Below are 18,784 nucleotides of genomic sequence, written 5' to 3' on the forward strand. Positions count from 1 at the left end.
CACAGCCTCTTCCCTCTTCTCTCTGTGAGGAGCAGCAGGTTCAGCTTTCAGAACAAAGTAACAAAAAACTAAAATGGCATTCATTTGTTTAAATATGTCGTGTAGTAATAGATGTATTTATTCTTCTTCTCAAGAGAGTACCAGAATGTGTATTTTATGTCAGTATTTCAAAAAATCTCCTGGGGGAGAATCCCCCCAGACCCCCCTACAGGGCTTGGGCTTTCAGCATGTCAACTCTTTCACCTGTGGGTAAATTGCAGGATTGGCTCCATGTCGCCCTTTTTATTTACAAGACAAATGTGCCTTTTTATTTCATACAGTTCAATTTGGATTGAGACAGGGAAATAATCTAAACCTCACGCGTGGCGTTTCACTGTCAAGGGGTAGCGTGTATGTAATTACATTGCAAATACTGACTTCACCCCACCACTGTATGGGTTAGCCCTACCATAGATTACCCAACACAAATACTCTCTGGCAACTGCCGACCCGTATTGCGCAAGCGCAGATCTAAGATCCAGTAGAGATGATAAAAAAGTAAAAGTCTGCTGCTTATTGTTCTACTAGACCAAAATAGAGTGTGTTAATTAATATGTTTGGCAGTTTGGAGTAAGTCTGTAGATTTGTTTGTGTGTTTCATGTATAGGCCTCTCACGATAATTAATTTTGTTGGATACATTTTTCCAGGAAATTATTGCGATAAACAATAATATTGTCGGCACCGTTGTATGACCATTTTAGACCCCTGACATAATGATAATATTTAATAATAATTGAAGTACATCCTTTCGAACTGCTAGTCACATCCTCATGTAAATGAAAATGTATCGAGTTCATTTTAATTTATCGTACGATAAGTCAATTAATTGCTTATCGCGACAATAAAACAGTGGAAACAAACATGTGTTTGACTTTCACTTTCATTAGTGAATGAAACTTTGTGCCCTTTATAGTCTGTGTCCAATTTTGTGTATTTGTATATATTGTATATATATCCTATATCCTGTATATATATGCTAAGGTCCCGCTGCTGACACGATAGCAGTCATTTAGTGCGCATATGTGTAATTAAACACATGATATCAAAATCTCACTCCAGCCAGGTACCCAAAGTTGGCAACCCTGTTTTAGTGTCAGTTCCACCTTGGCTGTGTCACCTCTCCCTGATGCTTCTATAATCCACTGGAAGCATTTCAGAAGCAACCTGTTTTTGTTTTTTTTGTCAATTGATTTATTTTGTATACCATTTTTTCTTAATTCATCATCCATTGTTATATTTAATTTACCCCTTTCCCTCTCAGGTAGAGGTTTTGACATTTACAGAAGCTTTCCTTTTGATTTGTATCTGTACTGACTCACCAAAAATCTCTTTGGTGTTTTTCAACCTGGCTCCTCGTAGCAGCAAATTCTCAGGACCCAGCGGTCTGACATAAAACAAAAACAAAAACAGGAATACAAAAAAATGTGATTTTGGCACAGAAATAAACAGTAGGACATTCATATAAACTCAACTCAACACTCAACAGTCGACAAGGCTTATACATCTGCAATTTGAAGTTGTCTTTTCAAATTTAGGAGCTTCATTTCTCAAACAGCTAAGTTAGGCCAGTAGTTTTTTTTAACATTTGTAACCCTCTGCTCAAAGCTTCCCTATCAACTGACAGCCATGTAATACCATGTATTGTTCATCTTATTGGGCTGTATGTTTGGCTTATCGAGCACACATACTATTATTAATTGAATTACAAGCAGCTGGATAAATCTGGTCTCACCTGACTATCTCCTCATCTTGCTGAGTAATCGTAATCCGACCGACAAACCTGGAAAACACAAAATGCATTTTAGTTGAGTGGTGTGAGAGAGACAGTAAGTACATTCAAATGCACACAGGGAACTCGGTTACAGTATAAATGTAAATGTGGGAAATCCGAGAGAGGCTTTTACATGCACTTCAATAACGTGATTCCTGTGTTTATGTGCAGCTGGTCAGCAATCATATTCTCCTCTACACTCTGACATTTTCTAAATGTATTAGATCGAGGCCTCTGCAGCATGCACAGACTTTTTTCTTGCAGTATTTGGAATAACAGATTGGTGATTAATGAACACATTTCAAAATGTTTCCAGGTGACATATGAAGGCCTGTGAATTTCACTTTCAGTTGATTTAGTAAAGTGTATGTAAACACTGTGAGGGTTAAGAGAGAGTCACAGCAACCAAGAGAGAGGGGAGGGGAGAAAAATGCCACCGAAACAAACTGGCCGATCTAAAAATACCCTGATCGATCTTAAAGTAGCTAGCTGAGACCGACAGGAGGAAGAGGGGTTGTTGAAGAGGTGATGAAGCCTTCTCACTTCATCACTCATTTAATAACACATCTCTGGCTGGGCATTTCTACCATGTATGAATTGTTGTGGCTTTTTACAACCAGGGGTCTTTGGAGATCCCAGAATATCAAATATTAATCTATACTTGCAGTTGTTACTTACATTTACAAGTAAAAAACAAATATAAAGCTAGAGTATTTCCTGTATGAGGATTTTAAAGGCAGAACATTGGCTGTTATTGTTCTAATGCAGTATGCGTATGCTACTTTGCACTGGTCTTTTCCTGCTCTTATCCAGAAGGTGTGTGCACACACAGACTGGATTACCTGTACAGGTCAGCTTCTGGTTGTTGACACTCCACCACAGCCTGCAGAGCCTCCAGTTGGGTCACCGACTGACACACTGATGTCTCCGCCACAGAGAAGTGAGTCTGCACACATGAAACACACAAAGACAGATACATCAAAGAGAAGCATTCTATAAAATTGGATACATTTTTTGTTTTAAGGGGACATTTTTATACTAAAGACAGAGTGTGACCACATGTGCAATCTTGGACAAAAGTATATATAGTTAGAACATAGAGCTTTGTTTTATGAAGCCAGTTGCACTGAAGATTTAAGAAGGGCAACCATACAGTGCATCTACTGTAAAATCTGTACCATAGTGTGATGGTGAGATGCAAGCAACATTTGTTGTACTACATTTCCCTAAGGAGAACACATATATACATTTGTGTAAATGTGCCAGTGTGAGCCAACAGGTTTATATCCAACTGCAGACCTTAGGCAAGATGTTCCTAAAAGAATTAGGTTTAGGTGATCGTTGAAAAACAGCAACAAACCAAACACTCTCGTGACAGTGCAAAGCCAGGCGGAGCAACATAAAAAGGCAAAACATTATTAAAGTAAACTATGTCAACTATTCAGTTCACGTAGACATGCAAGCAAGCAACACAACACAGCCAAGCAATACTGAATACACCCAGCTTTTTACACTTGTAAATGTGCAGAGCAGCAATAATAAGTAGGGCATAAATAAAGACGGACACCATTTGGGACCGCTGTTAGCTTTCTATCCATCTGACCTTCCTTAACACCCCACATATTCTGACACAACCAAAAACAGCTGAGCCCTTTTTGTTCAAAATGGTCATGTATACTTGGACGGATAAACCTGATCCAAAAATACTGTAGCTACAGTGTTTTGGGACAAGCACTCCTGGGGGAGAATAAAGAGCAGAATCACTGTATACATTGCAGCATAAAAACAGTTGCAGCAATGAATAAATATATCAAAAGGTGCAAAGATTACGCCAACACATTTCTAGGGCAACACAAAGAACCCACTATGCTGTATAAATAAACTATAACAGAAGCAGCAGCATGTCGTTAGAGAGGTAATTAAGCAACACGGCCTCTGGCAAGACCGTAGGTGTGAGGGTGAGGGAAGGAGAGGATGTTCTGAATTAGGACGTGCAAAAAATTGAAACTATATCATCCTATCCGAGTAACTTAAAGGTGTATTTTTAAGAGATGCAAACACCTGGCACGACACAAACTGGCATTGGTCATGTGACCTGATGTCTGCCAATTCAACAGCTTTAAAATATGTCTTGAAGATGCATTGCCTCAGAGCACAAAGGTACACAACATATTGGTACTCTTCTAAGACTTTTATTGCACATTATTACTATAACTTCATATGCGTATTGTTACGGCCGCCGCCTCCCCGGCCCTGTTAATTCTGTTTTGAATGTGTTATGTAAATGAGCTGTGCTGTTGCCCTGCTGTCATTGGCTACCCATCTCCTGGCCCGCCCCGAAGACTGTGATTGGAGCTGACGGGACCAACGCGCTCCAATCCCAGCGCATATCCAGCGCACACCTTCCGGAGAGGACTACAAAGCCGGTCGACAATGATCAGTCGGGAGGCTCTGCTGTGTGAACAGACACCTCTCGCTAGTTGCTCTCGATTGTGTACAAATCTGTTAACCGTGGTTAACTCGTGTGGTCCGTGTTTATCAGTACTGTTGTGATTAGATGTGCCTAGATTAGGTTAGTATAGTTTGACTGTTGTCCTCTACCTTAGCTGTGTTTTCTTACAGTCTCCTTTTGTTAGTCTGTACTGTACCAGTGAGGGTTGTTTTGTTGCTATTTAGTTCATTAGTACCTATTTCTTTCTATGTAAGTAGGCTCCATTATTAGAGTCCTTCCTTTGTTGGTTGCCCGTTGAAACCCACGCCATGTTGGCCCTTTTGTTTGTTCAGGCTGTGTGCCTTCCATTTTGTTCTATCTGTTATACAATAAAACTATTTATAATTATTACCAATTCCAACTGGTGTATGTTGCTTTCCTCTTCCCCTAGTTGGGACGTAACACTTATATAAATATTTATTTATTTTATTCCAATTTTTTTTGCAACTTTCACAAAACCTAATTTCCCCATGGAATTAATCAAGTATTCTAATTATGGTCAAGACCTATAATATCACAATAAAAAGACCCAGGTGTTTATGAGTGGCATGAGGTTGCGTGCACTCAACCATGTTATCAACAAGATGTTGACTGTTTGTTTTGCAAGACTCCACGCAGCAATGCAAGGGAGAGAGGAAGAGGGCTGCAAGTTAAAAATAGTTTTGGCAATGTTTTACGTGGAAAGCGCACCTGTAAGGCTAAGCAGTAGGCTAGTGGAGTTTTGCATTTTTGGATCACTGGATTGGTTGTCGATATGCAGCAGTCTTGTTCATTAAATAAAATATATGTTCCTGATGCAAGTATAAGGAATAGGCTGTCGATTTAAAGTTTTAAATAAAAAACTGATACTCTCACGTATACTCCCAAATTGAATATATCACGCAGCAGACCTTAAGGTTGGTTTCTCCATCAAGGCTGGCTGTGGTGATGTGACAGGTGCCGTCCTCACGATCTGAAGACAGCAGCGCCAGGTCAGCTGGGAACGTCTCATCTTTAGCCACTCGGACAATGTCCCCCACCTGGATGGACACACATCAAGGTCAATATTGGTTAAGTGTCCAACATTTTCTTTAACTGGGTGTTGAATTGTATTCAGAGTCTGCATTTTCATAATATAATTTAATATTTTCTGTAATGATTCCACCGTTTCTTATTATTTATATATTAACACAGACAACAATTAATGTAGCTGGCCAAAAACAGGAAGACACTATGGAAATCCAAGTTTATACAAATTAGTTCTGTTTTTATTGACATCCTTATCCTCTACTTCTATATGGACCAGCTCTACATAAACACCTCGAGCATCGGGAATTTAACAGCCAGGCTTGAAGTATGTATGTCTGTTGGCTATAAGCTGTGAACAAAGCTATTTGTAGGTGCTTTTAAGAACACGTTTTACAATATGTAATGTCCTGTTCTTAAACAAAGAGCAAAGCTTTGAACTTGTATGACTGGTATAAACAAGGTTCCTTTAGGGTGTCGTTTTTGCCATCTTACTCTGATGTTCTTGGATTTTGTCTGGACGAGACATCCACTGCGAACCACAAACACTGGAGCCCCGTTCACTTCGTTGTCTGCCTTGTGTCTCAGCCAATCCTCGTAGCCCTAGAAAATACATTTGTTGAATATTATTTTAATTGATCAACTGTACTGACAATTATTCTAAACACACCTTTTCATATCAATGCCAAATTCAGTACTGGTTAGGTAATAGCCTTAACCAACAACAACAGCTTTTTCATATTTGTATGTATTTTTATTTTGTGGCTAATGACACTAAAATGAATGCATTTGAATTCAACTGAATACTAAACTAAGTTGAAATGGGTTGGCTATCTCAAGTCAACAACAATTGATCTAACTTTAATGTTATGCGCTGTTTGTTAGTTCCACATTGTCAGCCCAACAAAGAGGAAGCAACCATATGCTAATTTCCTCACCTGTTTTATGGCAGTTACTGTGATCACAAAGAAGAGAGGCAGGCCACTGGTGACGGGGGAAGTTGGGGTGTCTATCATTAGCTGGAAAGACAAATACAAGAGACAAGTTTGCAGATAAATAATTGAGGAGCAGCAGGTAGAACATTGAGAGACTTAGTTAAAGTGGGTGTGCCCTGTCAGAGAAAACAAGTGAACTAGAAAGACAACAGAGAGAAGTAGAGGCAGATGTGTGAAACAGGAAATCCCTATAACTTCCCTCCTATTCTCGTAGGTTAACTGTCGGTTCAGATATAAACACACTCACACTCAAAAGGGGATATGAAAAGCTTCAAAGGCAACATTTACTCGAGCTGACACTCAGATTACCCAACCTCACATGAATCATTGAATAGCTGTTATTTTAGAAAGTGTAGGTGTCCCAACACTAACCCTAATCCCTCTCTGCAAATGTTTAAACAAATCTTCCTCAAAGTACTACTTTACTCATAAATCATTCATTCACAAACACATTTTCAATTTTCTTTTGTGGCCTTTATTGAATAGTTAATAGCATAGAGAGGCATGAAATAAGAGGAGAGCGTAAGAAAAAGAGGGGACTTTGTGGTTCTATGGTATGTAGTTATATGGTTCCACTCGGCCACAAGTAAAATACTAATAACATCAGCTTGTAATAGTTTAGAGAGGCACAGGACAAGGAGATACAGCACAATGTCCTTATATGGTTTCCCTCATAACAAATATATATTTAGCAACTATAGACAAGTACAAGCCTTTTTCCTTCAAGGGAAACTACAACTGTTAAATTCAGTTTCAACTTTGTATCCCAGGGAATTAAAACGGTACGGTGGTGTGCAGTTTAGATCCATATCCGGCCAAAATGTCATCCCTTTGCCCTTATATCCTACTAGACATTTGTGTTTATTTTATATTTAGCATATTAATGCTTGAGTTAACGTCAGACACTTTAAAGGTCAGAGGTTAAAGTGACCTTCAACCATCAAAATCTATCCAAAAGTGGATAATTGTGCCAAATGTTTTAATTTCCTGAATATGTTCGAGATATCGCGACTACAAGAATGGGACGACAAACCTGAAAGCATAATATAAAATATAATAATAAAAAAGAACAATACGGAGCTCGTATTGAGTGACTGTAGGAGGTGAGACAAATTTTAATTTAGAAAAATTGTGTGCAATGTATTGTTGAAAAGGTCAGTTAACAACTTAACACCCTATGCAAAATGTGTTTTACATAAACGATGATCCAAGCTGAGAACTCCATCTAAAAAAAATCTAAAAAAAGCTTTATGTTCACAATGTCAAGATGAGATCCTCCACTTAGCGATTTTATACAAGTCTGACTTCAGCTTCACTGACGGGTGAGTGGGTGAAAAGAGAGGCTTTTGAGACAGAGTCAAGTCGATTGCTCTGGATCACTACACAGGCCCAAATAAATCAGGAGCAGGCTGAACATTTGAAAGCCAAATCTGACTTCAGCACAGGCTGACTGATGCAGAGTGAAGGCCTAATGCCTCGGGTAGATGTAAAGACACACATATTACTTAATGTGTTGGTGTAATGTTTTAATTAGGAGGCAGACCTGTCCTGCTACTTGTCCTTAGTAGTCTATGAGTCACTAGCTTACTCGTGTGCAAACAGACAAACACACATTTGTAATTCAGGGCAGGAAAACTAAGGTCGCACTTGACTTGTCACCATCTGAGGGGAGTATGTGTACCTGTAAATAAAAGAGTTATGGGTGTGTTTGTGAGTGTTATTACCTGTACAAGGAAGATAATGAGAAAATAGAAGTTGGCTATCCTTCTGAACTGCTCGAACAGATTCTTAGGGATGAAATTCCAAACTGTGTACTGAAAGAGAAAGAAAAAACAACTTTGAGTAAAATGCTATTTAGGCAGGGTATCTGTGGGTTTCAAAAAGATATATTTGAGACTCTTTTTCCGCCTTCTTAAATGCAAAGAGCTAAGTAACAAGTTAAATATATACAAACAAATACACAAGGCAGATACAACTAGTATACTCTATTTATGAATATGATATAAGCAGGCAATAGAAGATGCTGAATTTGAATAAATACTTGTTTTATTTATACATTTTCACATTGTTCTCATATTCCTTCCTTTAACAACAGGTACATTGATACTTCTGTATCCATGGCATCAGTACATTATGTTTCTGATATTGTGGGAAGTGGAAGGACTTCAAATTTACATTTTAATTAACCATTAGATTAAGAATAGCTAATGTTGTTTTTCTGCATGTATTTGTAATACCCTGCTTTCACCTCATTAAGGTGAAGATCATCACTTTGGTTCAAAGTTAGAAGAAACACTAACTTTGTTTTTAGGGGGAGCCAATTCTGTCACTTAAAATGCATGACTTAAATTGAATTTGATTCTAACCCAAGACATTACAGGTGGGGTAGGTAAGTTTGAGAAACCGGCTCGAGATCGCTAGAATTTGAAAATACACAACCGGAAAAAATCTGCCACTTCCTTATAGAGCCCCTCCTCCAACACACACGAACGCGCACATGACCAATGAGGGCACGAGATAAGTTTGTGCCCCGATGGAAGGCTGACAGACAGGTAGGCCATCCAATCGGTTGGTTGTACTTTTTACAGTATTACGGCTTCTACAGATGACATTTTTTTATGGATTTTTTGTCAAAGCACTTCAGATATTCATTGCTATCGGGATGTTAAGAGCATTCCATGGAATATAACAAAAAGTGTATCTCGAGCCGGTTTCTCAAACTTACCTACCCCACCTTTAAACACTACTTTCATCCATTTAATCAACTGCCTTATCACTGACATGCATCCCTGCTGTTGATGGTAACAGCCTTTTTGGATTATGATCCTTTTGTTCATCTTTCATCTGAACTACTAATCCCCTCACAAATACAAACGTTTATTTTTTATCAAAGTTGATCCTCTTCTAAATAAATCATGCTTCACTTCTTATCTCACCACTCCAGAGCACCGGATACTCTTTTTTAACACTGGTCAAGCTGCCAGAAAGCAGTGTAACAACATTAGGTACCTTGGAGGAGATGATTCTGTTGTCAGCAAAGCGTTGCGGTATGTAGTGGCCATGCTCGGGGAAGCGGTTTGCTACATAAATCGTCCTGGTGTCACTTTGATGGGGGGGGTCAAAGCCCTGAGGGACGGGAGGACACATGAGAAGAGAGAGGGAAGAGGGGTGGGGCAGGAAAGAGGAACAAACAAAAAATATGGGGAAAAGGAGAGAAAGCTGGTTACTTACAACTCTTGACAGAAACGACTACATATACAGTGATAATCAATGGAATCATATTCAAGCTAAAAATGAAAAGGTGCCAATAATACTGCATGTTTCTCTAGGTTTCCTTTGAAATGCACATTAGTGAGCAGCCAGATAATATGTTTATGGTCTTTGAGTTTCCTGAAAAGCACTATATAAGTCTCATGTATTATTATTATTATTATTATTATTATTAGGGTGGTAAAAAATGCTTGACCAGCAAGTTTGTTTCTGGTAATTAAAAAAATTAGTAGACAAAAATTCAATATATGTTTATGAAAGCGAGACAATTTTTAGGTCATGACATGAATTAAATCCAGAATAAAATAATAGCCCTACTCAAATACATACAGTATAGCCTAATACATGTACAATTCAAATGGGGTGAAGGTAATCAAAACTACACTAAAGAATTTGGCAAAAATATTTATCCCAGTTTTAGTCAATTCACACTCACACTATTACCCAATATATTACCAAGGAATGCGACAATTGCAATCAAAAACTGGAAATCTTATGAGGATTATTATTATTAATATTATATATAGATAGAGGTGCATACCGTTTCCCGGTATTACCGAAATACCGTTTACTGGTGGCTACGGTATACCGTACAGAAATCAGATCAGGTTTATTTATTTATTTTTAATAAAGTTAGGCGTAATATCCTTAAACTCTTGCCCAAACCACCAGCCAATCAGATCGCGCGTCTTGCAAAGGCTTCGGTGATTGGCTTGATTGCCAAGCAACGCCCTTCACCTTCCTCCCGAACGTCTGAGCCTTTAGGTTAGCTTTCGTTTTTTCATTAGCTCGATGTCGGCACGAAAATCTAAAGTGTGGCTGCATATGCCTGCCAGTCTGAATGGTGGGGTCTGTAACCACAGCAAGAAGTTTATTTCTGGGAAAGGCGGCAACACATCCAACCTCTCAAAACATTTGCTACTGTCACATAAAATCAGAGTACAGGAATGTACAGTCTTCAAGCCTGTGTTGTCAAACGTGTTTTTCATTGTTTGTTCAGTACTAAAAAGTCGAAGTCCCACAATTAATTATAATATTCATTTCACATGTTAACTATATCATAAAGCGCTTCATGGGTCGTAATTGCGGGATGAACCCATTTTTCCCTTATGCAACATGAAAGTATCACGATATGTATCGGTCGAGTATCGGTATCGTTCAGTGGCATCGGTATCGTAAAAAAGTCAACGATATGCATCCCTGTATCTATATCATGTCTTAGATAAACAGTTTCTGATTGACATGTTAATGTAGCAGATGTTCTGCTATGTATAACATACTGTTGCTAAGGACACCCTGATCATAGGACTCTTGGGACCAGGTCCAATCATATAAATCCTCAATAAGAGGTTGGGTACATTTAACAACACTACTCCATCAGCATCACCTTGGAATATGTATTGAATATTCGTTATTCTGTATTGAAAGGTGCATGCATTTTGGATTCATGGTGGCTGAATGGTCCCCAGTAAAGAAAATAAAGTAGAAGGACCAGAACAAGAGGGGAACAAAGGCAACAGAGGTTAAAAGCGACAAAAAGCTGGAGGACAGGGAAATCAGCAAAATTGAAGAAGACAGCCGTGAAGTGAAAACTGAACAGAACACGGTGTAGGCTATGGGAGTGTTTTAAGTTAATTAAAAATAAATGTCAAGAGGATTCAGAGTTACTGGGCAGAAAACATCAACCAGTGTTGCAGAAATGTACAAAATGCCTACCAACGAAAGAACATAGCCTACTCAATGTTCAGTTACACAGCAATTAGAGCTGGAATAATTCGAAACTTGACATAAAGCTAATAGATCCTCTTAAAAACATCTATTGTTATGGTTGCAGTTCTAACCATTGCTACGTAGTAGACTACTTTTATTAGCCAATGTAATTCCATCATTTTTAAATCAATAAAATCATTGATACAAATGTGTTTACATTCATCTGCAGGGCAACACAATGACATACAATTTCCTTGTCTGTTCTTCTATCATTTCCTGGTATTGTCCTGTGTCACATACTCGACCCGACCGCTATTCTAAGAAGGTTAAAGCTCACAATAACTTGCAAACTGCTCTATGACCGACCACACACACACACACACACACACACACACACACACACACACCACACACACACACACACACACACACACACACACACACACACACACACACACACACACACACACACACACACACACACACACACACACACACACACACACACACACACACACACACACACACAACACACACACACAACACACACACACACACACACACACACACACACACACACACACACACACACACACACACACACACACACCACACACACACACACACACACACACACACACACACACACACACACACACACACACACACACACACACACACACTTTCTGCTTCACTCTATCAAGCTCTCTATCTGCTGCTGGTTTCATATGGTTTATTATTTTATAAATTCACTGGGTCAGTGTATCAGTTTTAAATATTGCAGGAAAAACGGTACAGAAACAGTCACTGAGCTTCAAGAGGAAGAGCTGCCATTAGCTTGTGTTGTCGTTTGTGACATGCACACCTCCAGTGCATCATCAAAGTAAAACCACATATATACTTAAACCTCACTGTAACAAGTGTAGTGACATTTGAAAACTCACTGTGAATAACAAAACCTCACATTTTTAGGAGATGATTAAGCCTTTTTTAACCTTCTCAGTGCGACTATTAAACACATTTAAAGGAACATCCAGACTCACAATGAAGGTGCCCACAAAGTACTGTATTCATCGTTTTAGAGCTTCCCTAAAACTTGGCTTCACTGCTGGGGAAATAGAAATCTACCAAATAATACCACTGTTTGTTAACACCGGCTGCTAGGCATTTCCCATGAGGTGGTCACATTGAACTAAAAATAAAACTTATTTTTCCAGCTTCAGTTGTTGTGACATTGTGTTAAAACTGCATATATAATTGCCGTTTAATATGCACCTTGAAAGGCCACACTGTCAGAAGAAAAGCTGCCCACTAACATGGATTTAACACATTTTGAGGGGAATAAGCAAACTCTAATCTTTCTTAGTTTACAATTAACAGATATTAAGTGTCACAGAATAGTAAAACAACCTACAGTATATGACACAGTAATTGCAGACACTGACAGGAAGTGAGCTTTGTAAGCCATACATGGCTACATCTCACACAGTAACTGTTGAGTCACTGAGATTGATCAACAAGGAGAGCGATTATGATAATTGTGCACTTTAGGACAGTAAACCAGTGAGTCAACACAACTTTGACATGACTACAGCAAGGACCTAGATAGTGGTTGTAGGAGGGCGTTTTCTCTTACTCTCCTCCCAGGTTTTCAGACAGTCTCAGTAGTCGGAGATTAGCACACCACCACATAAATCAACCATCAGACTGTCGTGTTGCTTATTGCTTAATCATTAATATCTTTGCACACAATATCTTTGGCTATCTTCACTGCTGGCTGAGTAAATACCTCACAGCCAGGTGTAACTGTAACAAAGATGTGGCCTTGTGAAATGAAGGGAAGCACCTCTTCCAAAGGTTTTGAACACACTGCAATGCATAATAAAGTAATTATTGTCCGTGCTTTAGTGTGGGGCTTCACAGTGAAAACAACGATTAGCTTGAGTTTTTGGTTCATCTTGTTGAACTTGCAAGTGCACATACAGAGGATGGATTACATCCATGGTAATTGAAGTTTATAGATCTATAAAACAAGACACAAATTGGTTAAGATGACAAATTGTTTCCATTGGCTAGCTTAACCTTTGCTACTTTTCTTCTGTTCTCTATCACCACCAACAAAGATGCATGATCAAAAAGGCTAACGTCTAATGCAGCTACTTTTTTCAGATGTGCGCTGAAAGATCTCAAACAGCCTGATAGTAAATGACATGCAGTGTCTTGTATCCTGGTGTGACCATACATATACCATAACACACTCTAATTAGTCCAGAGCCAATCTTTCTGTCACAACAACCATACAACATGTTCCTCAGGCTGCATATATCAAATACAATAATGCTTCACAATTAATCGGTTCATTAGGCAAATAGGTCTCACATTGCCTGTATATAACGAAGGCCAAATGCTGTTGTAATATGCTAATCGATAGTATATTTGCATCACTCACCAGACGAAAATACAATGATAATCTATTGATTGGCTGGTTAAACATTCACTAGCCATTGGGCTGACGGACAAGACACTTTATTTAGCAGTCCGTTTTGCCAAACTGCATTTAACTTTTACAGGTAAACTACAATGTTTTCCTTGAAGAGGCATTGAAATCACCAAAACATAGGACTTTAAAATGGGGAAAACATCGATCGACAATCGATTGAGCATATTGCTCATTCCCAAGACATGCTATCATTTATCTCAGAAAACAACATGACTCACTATACATACAGCCAAAACCGCAACCATTCACTAGATTCAGATATCTACAATGTATATACGTCATTGTGTTGCACTGTTGGAGGAGCCTGTGACCTAAGATTGTCATTGTCATAACTACACTGTAGCTAGTATGCACACATAGCCTCAATAAAAACCTAGAAACCTTCGATGCACTACGACAACCTGGTCCCAATATGGTCATTATATTTTCATTAAATTCAAAGCAGGCTATTACTTTTGTGTTTGCCTCTGTTGATAATATGTATATTATCAACAGAGGATGTACATGTATGTATTTTAGTTAAACTTTCAGATGATCTTGAACACCATCAAATGTTCAATGAGCAGCATTGATGATGAGCCAGAGAACCAACATGAACTAGAGTGCTAGATTCAGTACTTTGATACAACGTCTCTAGGTGGAAATGATTGAGTAGAAATGTCTGAAAACTGCATAGAGCTGACGTCATACCTGGCTGATGGATAGGTATGACTGCCACTTATTTGGGACACTTAACATATCCGTTTTTATCAAGTACAAGCAATGAGGTGAACCCAAGTACAAGACATTTTTGATTCCCCCAAATACGTATACTAATCAAAACAGTGAAGATGGATATAAGTCAGACATTGATTTTAAAGCTTACAGACTGTGCAACCAGGCTTATATTTATTATCAGTAAGAAGTTAAATAAAAAGGTATATGAGACCTTTTCCAACTTTGCTATAAACTTACACAAAATAACAGGCCTCTTTGTCATTTTTATTGCAATGACAATATATATAAGAATAAATAATACTGACAACAGACAGGTAATTACACCTTGCAAAAAGCCTTTTGGGAATTCTTGCATTGCAAAGCCTAATACTTCAGAACCACTGCAGGGCATTGAGCCGTATCATAGATTAAGAGGCCTTTAATCAAAAGCCGAATCAGAGATGTAAAGAGGGAGAGAGGAAGTCGCATAAAGAGCCGCAGCACAAAGAGGAAGAGCGAGAGCTACAGAGGGATGTTTGCAGTCAGATGCGGTGAGGTGCTGCTTTTGACCGTATTACTTATGACAAGAGCAAACAACACGACCACAGGCATGGCAGAAAGATATCTAACAACATGTGGCACGACATGGATAGCCTTAAGAGCTACAGATGATATGGAACTAAATAATTGTATCAAAGGTGGCATGGGCCAGTAAATATTCAAATGTCTTCTATTTCATATTCTAGATTATTAGGGTTGCTGGAACATGTCCAAATGTGATCCTGAGCACGACTGTAAGTGTGTTGGATAATCTGTTAGCTCAAAGGGCTAAGATGCATAGTATATAATGGTATGTTACAAATACCAACTGACATTAAGAAGGTTTATTTTCATTTTACTCATATCAACTTGCAGACACTGAAACCTGATATATCAATGAGCATTTTATAACCGCTAGTTTTCTTTTGTTTTTCTAAAATAACATCATGAAAACATTGGTCTGCATTACCAAGCAATGCCTATGTTGAAAGCCTCCTCTCTTGGTGCATTGAAGCAATATCCAAAATCCCTTATCACTCGCAAGCCATGCCAAAGACAAGCTTTACATTAGAGTATGCCTTTGGGAAATCTAAAGTAAGAAAGTTAGGAAAAGAACGTTGTGTCTGCGTTGGGCAACGGACAGGAATAATATATAGTGACTCCCTATAGGAAATAGTGAATAGCACAACAAGTGTCTATGTGATACTTGCAGAACAGGATGTCAAAAGGTCTTCTAAATTGCCACAGTTGCTTGCACTGTAATTTGAGTTAGTCTTATATGATATGAATGCATTACTAGCATGATGTCAGCACTGCTGGTGGGAGAAGAGGGATATTAAAAGCCTGTCATACTGCCCATTAGGACTCGCCCCCCTTCTATTCCTTTTTTCTGCTTCATGTCACCAGCAAGGCACTGATAAGGAGCATATGAGGGAATGACTAACCCTGCAGTACCTTCCAACCGATATAAAGGTCAGACAAATGCCCCCTGACAAACTTTTTCATTAGGTCAGTTGCATTTTAATTACACTTTTAAATTAAATAGGTAGGTCAATTATGTGGGATGGGATGGGTCAAATGAACAGAGTTATCGCAAATTAGGAGGAGGCTACTATTTTTATGGAGTTTAACTCTCTGAGGTGCTCTTCGAAAAAGACAAGAATTAACCTCTATTAGTGGAAAGAAAAGATGTACCAACTTGCAGCCAAGCAAGTGTCACTCTAACCCAATGTAAGTACAGGGTGAACTCAGGGACTAAGGGATGGGAGCTCAGACACACTATAACATTGATTAAACTCACTGGCTGTGGTGACATCAACAGTTGGACCAATGTATGACTAATCCCATTTCATTCATTCACATGGGCATGCCCGCTCACATGCTCACACACCCAAACTAACAGTCACACGACTTTCATTAAGGTCAAGGCAGGTTCTTATCCTAAGTTTACTCTGACAAACATACTAAAACAAGTTCATGGTGTCATTGCAGCATGATTGAAACACTCATTATTCACTCCTCCAGCGAAATTAAACCGGTCTACTATTGACATGTAAATCACTCTGTGCTGCTCGTATCGTTTTAAACCTGATCAGGCAGGGCTCTCATGGATCATTTCGGACGTGTATCGGCACTACCTGTGCCTTTGCCTATCGAGGTGTGGCGTCACCACACAGCCATGTTTGTAGGCAAACAACAGGTGATGACAGCAAATACAGGATGCTCTCTAAAACAAATGATACTCCTGAGATCGTTAAGTTACTGTTCATGTTTTCCAGTCCATACAGATGTACACTATGAAGTTAATTAGAACACACCGCCGATCCAAAGATGTCGTTAAAGTTAATATAAGAAACGCTAACTTAAATTAGTGTTTGCCTGTGAGTTGAAACTAATATGTGAACAGCTGTTAAACGTTATTTTATTAGCTCTATTTAGAAATAATAAGGCATTATAAGTGTATTAATGGTGAGTAAACGTTAATATTTAAGTGTAACCCACTTGAAGGTTAGTTAGCCGTTAAACTTGCCAAGTTTGACATCGTTAGCCACTTAGCTAGCTTTAACTCTTGTGTTTATTATTAAAATAAGTCTGTGTTAAAAATTGTAACAAACTTCAAATGAACTCAAAGTGCACTTTAAGCGTATCCCAGTGGATTTGTTGTTTACGTTTTAAGATGAACATTAGTTTAGTAACACAATGTCAGCTAATTAACCGTAGCTAACTAGGAAGGTAGCTAACATTACCTACACCTGGCTGTCATCACAGCGAGACCAACACAACATTGTTTTGGACACATCGGCAACAGCTATATCGCTAGGTTAGCTTGCTAAATGTTACCCAAATAAAGTTTATACATGTTTCCGTGAGCTACGAATTGCATTAGACGAGCACTGCTGTGGGCTAGCTTAAAAAGAAAAGTAGGAGAGCAGGTTTACCAGCTGTTGTCGTATCCACCGAAGCATCTTAACAAATACGTTAGGAAGTAGACAGCACAGTCGCTAGCCCAGCGCTAGCAACTAGCTACTCCAACAAAACCGTCCCGAAACATAAATATTTCCCCCCAAAGGCAGCTCTCCTCGGCCGCATTACGCGACACTTTCATGCAGTATAGGTGTGCAAAAAAGGTAATCCGGTCATTCCTATTCCGCGGTAATGTCGGACAAATGTTCCCCGGTGAGAGTGATAGACGGCTGGCCACGGAGTCCCAGAGAGCTGCACTACATCTCTGCTCTGCCACGACCAGTTCCCCCTGCCAGCTCTCAGCTCATTGCAGACTCTGGCTGCTCTCTCACGGCCTCTCTACGCCCCCTGCCTGTCTGCACTCACAGGTGATGGATGAGAGGAAAGACAGAGAGAAAAGACTTCATGTAAAACTACAAGTATAATTTAATTAACCATATAGGGGTCATTCTACTTTTGCAGACACAAAAATACATGACGTTGACCTAATACTCACATTCATTATATATGTTGAATAAATAGAGATTGTCTTTGCAATGGTACTAAATAAAAAATTGTTTTACACGTAAATTGCAATTTATTTAAAATGCCAAGTTCCAGGAACTGCCTTGTCCCTTTGATCATACATGGAAGTGGAGCCTATAGTTTTAATTTAAGTCATTTTTTTCAATAAATAAATCTAATTTATATTTACATAATATTACATTAAATATGACACTGAAATGGTAATAACAATTATTATTAATAATATCAAATAAATGTCAGTCACCCAAAATTACGTCATTGGTGTTACTGCTACACAAAACGCTTTTTCACGCTGAAGTGCCTCCTGTAACAAGAGATCATTTGAGGCAGTGCAGTGGACAAAGACATGAGGAAAGTCAGATACTTCTTACTTTGTTTGTTAAAGGTGTCATTTTATCTTCAAATTTTACATGCGTCTTTCAAGTCTGTCATTGGTGTTACTCATTGCATAGCCCTAGGGGTGAACATTTGAATGGGAAAATGTATTGTATTGAAGAGTTAAACGATTTTGATATTGACTGAAGCCATATTTGGTCTGATACATTGCAGCCATTTTGTTAAAATGGTAGTGTTTTCTCCAAATTGTCACTGGTGTTACCGTCACTGGTGTTACTCTTCCTGACATTTCTATACAAATAAGCTTTGTATAAAGTATAAAAATAATTAAAAAAATACTTTAAGCTCTACTTGTCATCAAGTTAAGAGTTCTCATTCATAACACTCCGTTCGATGTCTCACTATGGGATGCGCCTCATCGCGGAGCAAACAGAAGCATCAA

The 18,784-nt window shown here is 38.7% G+C and overlaps 1 protein-coding gene across 1 annotated transcript in view; it reads right to left on the reverse strand.

The window, feature by feature from the left end:
* The window catches only part of atp11b (ATPase phospholipid transporting 11B), a 59,948-nt gene extending 42,113 nt beyond the window's left edge, over window positions 1-17,835 (reverse strand). Inside the window, 9 exon segments of the mRNA XM_034081975.2 lie at window positions 1,360-1,424; window positions 1,773-1,820; window positions 2,654-2,757; window positions 5,193-5,321; window positions 5,803-5,910; window positions 6,246-6,326; window positions 8,027-8,116; window positions 9,312-9,428; window positions 17,457-17,835. Coding sequence (XP_033937866.2) covers window positions 1,360-1,424; window positions 1,773-1,820; window positions 2,654-2,757; window positions 5,193-5,321; window positions 5,803-5,910; window positions 6,246-6,326; window positions 8,027-8,116; window positions 9,312-9,428; window positions 17,457-17,483 — 769 coding nt within the window. The 5' untranslated portion in view covers window positions 17,484-17,835.
* Between the last annotated feature and the right edge of the window lie 949 nt (window positions 17,836-18,784).

The sequence above is a fragment of the Pseudochaenichthys georgianus genome, chromosome 4 (assembly GCF_902827115.2).
Source record: "Pseudochaenichthys georgianus chromosome 4, fPseGeo1.2, whole genome shotgun sequence".
NCBI lineage: Eukaryota > Metazoa > Chordata > Actinopteri > Perciformes > Channichthyidae > Pseudochaenichthys > Pseudochaenichthys georgianus.